Source organism: Gymnoscopelus braueri, assembly GCF_963280865.1.
Source record: "Gymnoscopelus braueri genome assembly, chromosome: 7".
Lineage (NCBI taxonomy): Eukaryota > Metazoa > Chordata > Actinopteri > Myctophiformes > Myctophidae > Gymnoscopelus > Gymnoscopelus braueri.
Window position 1 is genome coordinate 5,149,857 of NC_137608.1, and position 6,216 is coordinate 5,156,072.

General features: G+C 39.0%; 1 protein-coding gene across 1 annotated transcript; it reads left to right on the forward strand.

The window, feature by feature from the left end:
- Nucleotides 1-315: 315 nt before the first annotated feature.
- On the forward strand, nt 316-4,854 carry srp19 (signal recognition particle 19). Its single transcript, XM_080434101.1, has 5 exons — nt 316-458; nt 1,640-1,715; nt 2,430-2,501; nt 2,671-2,779; nt 3,156-4,854. Exons 1-5 carry the CDS (start codon nt 421-423, stop codon nt 3,281-3,283), a joined length of 423 nt encoding a protein of 140 aa, XP_080290227.1. The 5' UTR covers nt 316-420; the 3' UTR covers nt 3,284-4,854.
- Nucleotides 4,855-6,216: the final 1,362 nt, after the last annotated feature.

The following is a 6,216-nucleotide window of genomic DNA, read 5'->3' on the forward strand; positions in this document are numbered from 1 at the left end:
AAGGCTTGTGTCCTAATTTTTTGAATTATTAAACCAGGGTTTCTCAAATAATTTCATGAAAATGTTTTGTGCCAGGGAGCATTTGTGTTAGAATGTTTCAAAAACGTTCCAAATATTCCACATTTTATTGCAAGAGTTTTTGAGAAGATCTTCAAGCTCACAACGCTTATAGATTGGCTATTTTCATAAAGCCAATGCATGCATATGTTAAAGTGCATGTGGCCTAAGTTGCTTCTTTTAGCCTTGTTTTCCTAGACCTGCTTGTTTCTCTCACACAACCTGGCAACACCGACGAGGAGGAAGAAGAAGAAGTTATCAACAACAAACAGTATGGCCGCCTGCTGTTGAGCCTTATGTCTGTTTGATTCATACAATCAAACGCCGTAAAGAAGCATTGTGCAGCACACAGACCATCTAATAATGGCTCATTTAACTACAAACCACGCCGATAAGGAGAGGTACGTCCTTTTGTATGAATGATAATAGTAATACGAATAATACGACCTGCTAGCCTTAGCGTGGCTAAGCTAACATACTCGTCATCACTCCTGTTTTATTTGGTTTTCTGACTGACGCGATAACTAGCTATATTATATATATATAACTATATATAATAGAGAATATGGTGTCTTTTAATACCCTTTTACTGTTCAAGTCAGTCATGAGCAGTAAAACTCCTGTTTTTATACATAAACAGATTGTTTATAGTAATGCTGTGCATGATCATAACAGAGGTTCCAGCAATGGGCAGCTTGTATTACCTGCTCCAAACATAAATGCTTTAAAGAGACATTTATTTATTTATTTATTTATTTATAGATCATTGTGTTTTTGGTAAATTCACTTTTAGAAATAATCAAAAATGTTATTTAACACTGGAAAGTATTTTTGTCTTTGTTTACAGTTTTTTTGTTGTAATTTCAGCTATTTTTAGTTGTTAGTTTCCAATTTGTATTGTGCGTTGAGTACTGACGTTTAATAATTTTGTATTTGTAATTGTATTAGTTTGTTTTTATGTGGACCCCAGGAAGACTAGCTGGTTGCTATGGCACCAGCTAATGGGGATCCTTAAAAAAAATCAAAATAACAACATCGTATCGATATTTAGATCAATTAGTGTCCGGAGAGTTTAAACATACAACTTTGGAATCGTGTCGTGAAGTTGGAAATACAGCTTGTTTAAAGCATCCTTACTTCTTGATTACAATCAAGACTAGCCATGGTTCACATGACGCTTGTATACAAGACGCTTGTATACAAGCGTCATGGTGCCATGTCCCCCGGTTTATCGCGGTGTGGGGGGGACATGACTGTCATGGTAGTCATGTTTCAGGGCTAAATCAAGACAAGACTTAAAACGGCAGTGTAGCAAGCAATGTTCATTTATTTATTTGTCCTTTACGTGAATGTGTTTGATTCACGTAAAGGATTTAATAGTCGTTTTTGAACAGCACATCCCGGCCTGTTCCTTTTTTTTTTTGGTCAGGTTGATTATTTCAGCTCTCAGTAGAAATGATATTTTTGCAGAGCAGGCAATAAGTGTGGGGAATGAGGATATGTCCAGGATACAAGTTATCTCTACCTTATGAATCTGTCAGACTGACTGTCTAGTGTCTAGTCATACTGTTTGTTTGTGTAGGTTTGTCTGCATCTATCCGGTGTACATCAACAGCAAGAAGAAGCTAGCAGAAGGTCGTAGGATTGCCACAGAGAAGGTGCTTTTACATTTTTATTATTTACTTTTTGATGTACTTATTTGTTTCTGCCAACTCTGCATCAGGAAAATAGTTAGTTGCATCACGCAATCTATGGTTGCAAATTGTTACTGAGGACATGCCACCATGTTGGAGGAGGGATGTTGTCACGTCTTAAATAAAGTGCATTGATAAGATAAGACCTTCATTAACACATCCACTGCCAAGGGCTAATCTCATAATGTACTCACCAGTGCCAAGGTGTTTTTGTTGTTTTTTTGTTTTTTTCATGTCGCCATAGATCTTGTTAAAATCCTTAAGATTGAGCGCTACACAGTCTGTTTACATCCGCGAGATCTCCCTGTATCTCCCAGTGAAAACCACGTGTCAAACGGGGCATCCATGTTTGAGTTAGAGCGGATTACGTTAAACAGTGAAATGCGAGGAGAAAAAACTACAGGAAGAGAATTGAGTTTCAGTTTCGTCTGTAGAACGAGGGCGGGCGTGATCGTGAAAACCGGATCCCAAATAATTCTATTTCCTGTCATCAAACCGGAAACGGAAGTGGATCAAAAAAATTCCGAAAGTGCACCCGGACCGCGCATGCGCGAAAAGACCGCAGCCCGTAGGGCTACGGTCTCGGCGCTTAACAGTTGGATTTAACGGCCCGTAGGACTACGGTCTTGGCAGTTAATGTGTTAACATTGGGATTGGGATGTCTGTGTGTTCACTCAGGCAGTGGAGAATCCATCATGTGCGGAGATCAGAGATGTACTGACTGCTGCTGGCCTGAACGTCTATGTAGAGGTACGGCTCTACAAAACACGTACATGGTGCACTACTAAACAACATGCTCTACAATGTATACTGTCTATTTACATGTACTCGTTGCACTACAAAACATTACAACATACACTGTGTACTACAATACATTGTTAACGAATTGTGTGTGTGTGTGTGTGTGTGCTATGTTCAGAACAAGATGCATCCTCGGGAGTGGAACAGAGATGTTCAGTTTAAGGGCAGGGTCAGAGTTCAACTGAAGCAGGAAGATGGCAGCCTCTGTCTGGACAAGTTCTCAACTCGTAAGTCACTGGGGTTGTCACGATCATGACATAATACAGCAAGTGATATTATTTTTGTTAGAATAAGTGTTACATCAATTCCTATTCCTTAACGGTTCGCTTTAACAACTCCTATAGGGGGTTTCAAATGAACTCTGAGAGTGTACAAATGGAACCAAATGCACCCTTACCGGTCCATTTGGTTCCAGAGTTAGTATAGTCCTTGGTCCTTGAAATTATAAAGGTTTGAGAACCACCGGTATTATAATTGTATAGCAGACGTTAAGTCCACATACCAGCTCTAACAGGAAACGGTTCCAAATGTGATGGAACCAATTGTGGTTCCTCAATGTTGGATCCGGTGAACTAACCAGGCTCTGTGTGTTGTGAACCTCAGGTAACGACATCATGATCTACGTAGCGGAGATGATCCCCAAGCTGAAGACCCGAACCCAGAAGACCGGCGGAGGAGAGAGCAGCTCCCAGCAGGGCGAGGGCAAGAAAAGCAAGAAGAAGAAGAAGTAGAAACTAATTTTTAACATCTTAGGGGCCGTGTTGTTGTTGTTGTTTTTTGCGGAGGATTGCTTTTGATAGCATTTCCAGAGCGCTCCTTACTAAGTGCACGGAGCGTTTCTTGACGCCCGCTACATTCAAACTTATCAACCGTTGCTCGAACGACATGTGTCATCTGCGTTATTAGTACACATAGCTGAAATAACGGTAAACATGGACTTCTTATGTTGTGGTAACGATTTAAAGTCAACTGGTAAATGTCAGACAAAGCCAGGAGGGTCAAATGTGACACTGATGAGCAACTCTTTACACCAATTACTTATTTATGTCATTATTGAAAACCGTGTATGTATTTTCATTTTCATAAGCGGTAGCAATTTTCATTGTTTCCTCAACAGTTTATATTATAATCTTAAAAGTCAATGTTTCAAGTTAAGTCTATTCATTTTATTCTCAACTAGCTATAAAATAGCTAACCAAAAGGTTGAACAATTTGTTGCATTCTTTGAAGCGCCCGGAGTGGTCCGCCAAAGAAACGCTGAAAACTGAGAGGGCAGAGACACGATGCTCGGGAAGAGGAGTGCTCCAGCGTGTCTTTACCATAGACATGCATGGCTGACAGACACTGGCAGCTGGAAAAAAAAACATGGCCCCTTATCGTTAATTTGTTAACCCATTTAGACCGGGAAAGAATCTGTGTCATTCTTAAATTTCTTTGGGCTATTCAAAAATAGCAGATATACAAGCTCATAGCGCGACACCGAGTGTCGCGCTATGAGCTTGTAGATCTGCTATTTTTTAAATAAATTGTGAAAGTTTGTGCAAATCTTTTGAATATATATATATATAAACATTTTTAACAGAGTTTTGCTTCTGGGGATTCTAAAAATCTCTTCTAAATCCTAACAGTTTTTTGACTATAAAATCAGTGGTGCCCAAACTGTTTTCATGACCCCCAAAATTATATGTATTTGGCTGCGGACCCCCATCTCAAAATATGTTGTTCTAGGGACCCCCCAGAAGCAAAGATTTGAGTTAAAAATGTTAGAATATATAGGCTATATTCAATGATTTGCACAAATGTTCACAATTTTTTTTAAATCGCAGATCTACAAGCTCATAGCGCGGCACTCGGTGCCGCGCTATGAGCTTGTAGATCTGCTATTTTTGAATAGCCAAAGAAATCGCCGTTCCCGGATTGAATGTGTTCCCGGAAACATCAGCTATGAACATCACACCACTCTCAGTTCGAATGTTCCGTTTTACTTGAATGGAAAGATATCCCATGATCCTTAATGTTGAGACTGATTCAGAACCAGGAAGGCTGTCTAGAACTCATCTTCTAATTTGGTAAAACATGTGGGCCTGTGATCTGACTCATTGGTTGGTTGTACAAGAGATGGTTTTGGAAAAAGCATTTGTGATGAACACGAGCAGCGAGTCGGTATAAATATACATTTGTAAACAACATTAATGATGAGATGAGACGGGGATAGACTGCAGAATGGACAGCAGTGTGAAATATGTTGAAACAAATGTAGTGTTGGGGATCTGTTAATAAACATATTATTTTTCATTTTTGACGGAGACTGCCTGAGAGAGACTTTATACACCGATATAAACCAGCGGTTCTCAAAGTCGGACCCCCAGTATGTCCAGGGGGGTCCCCAGAAAAACGAGGAATAGTTTAACCACTTAACACATTGGCTGCCAATTATTTCCGATTTTTAGCTGTTGCCTGCCAGAGATTTTTCATTGAAAAAAAAAGTACTCAGGAGCCGAGATACAGAATTTTTAAGTTAACAAGGAAGTGGATAGGAGTTTAAATCTTCGATAAATCATATCTCCTTGGTCTTTGGGTCAAGAAAGTTTTTTTTTTTTTTAGAACGCAGATCTGCGTCTTTGGCAGCCAGGCGAGAAATGAATTAGAACGCAGATATGCGTCTTTGGCAGCCAATGTGTTAAGTACTATTACAAAAAAATGTGTAACCCATTAAGACCGGGAACGCATCTGTGTCATTTTTAGATGTGAGCAATTTTGTTTTATTTTTATATTTTACACTTTGGCTATTCAAAAATAGCAGATATACAAGCTCATAGCGCACTCGGTGCCCGCGCTTGTAGCTCCGCTATTTTTTGAAAAATTGTGAAGATTTGTGCACATTTTTGAATATATATATATATTTCCTTCCGGTGGTCCCTGGAAAAACATATTTTGAGATGGGTCCGCGGCCAAATACATATACATTTTGGGGTCCTTGACAGGAAAAAGTTTGAGAACCACTGACACTTTAACATACGTTTTTTTCAAAATAACTTAACTAGAAGACATTTGTAGAATCGACTTCAGGTCTTGGGTTAAAAGTTGTTTTTAATATTTGCCCATGACATGCACAAAATACCAGGTTCAAAGTGGTTAATTTCACTATAAGAATGACTATTCAGATATAGGTTTCTCTCTCCCCACCTACAGTGTGTAGACAGTTGTAGAATTCAGTACAAATCTAATCTAGAGCTACTCTTATGGGGTCCCTCCCTGGCACAAAATCCTTTCAAACGGGGGGTCTGGCCCCATGTTCGGGTTGCGCCCCCATTTTTATGGGTTGTGAGAAAACATCCAATTGTTATTTTTGTTTTCGTGTCATATATTTGACAGAACATGTATTGTAAAAGATTTTCACAAATACAAAAAATAATATTTAAAAGAATTTCAGAAACTTTAAAAAAATATGAAATCCATAAAAGTCATAAGAAACCGTGAAAATAGCCGTTATACAAGCTCACAGCGTGTCACATCTGAGGTTGTAGATCGGCTATTTTCACTACTTTTGAAATGGGGCGTAAGTTATTAATTCATAATGTTTTTGGAAGTTTGGGTCTTTTGGGTCTCCGTTGAAAAGGTTTTGGAACCCCTGCAATACAAGTCTCAGTATGTAAATGAATCG

Bases quoted from the DNA above. Each gene is read 5' to 3' on its own strand.
- srp19 (XM_080434101.1), top strand. From the start codon at position 421: ATGGCTCATTTAACTACAAACCACGCCGATAAGGAGAG. The intron at 2,502-2,670 runs GTACGGCTCTAC...TGCTATGTTCAG, and splicing joins GCCTGAACGTCTATGTAGAG to AACAAGATGCATCCTCGGGA. The intron at 2,780-3,155 runs GTAAGTCACTGG...TGTGAACCTCAG, and splicing joins TCTGGACAAGTTCTCAACTC to GTAACGACATCATGATCTAC.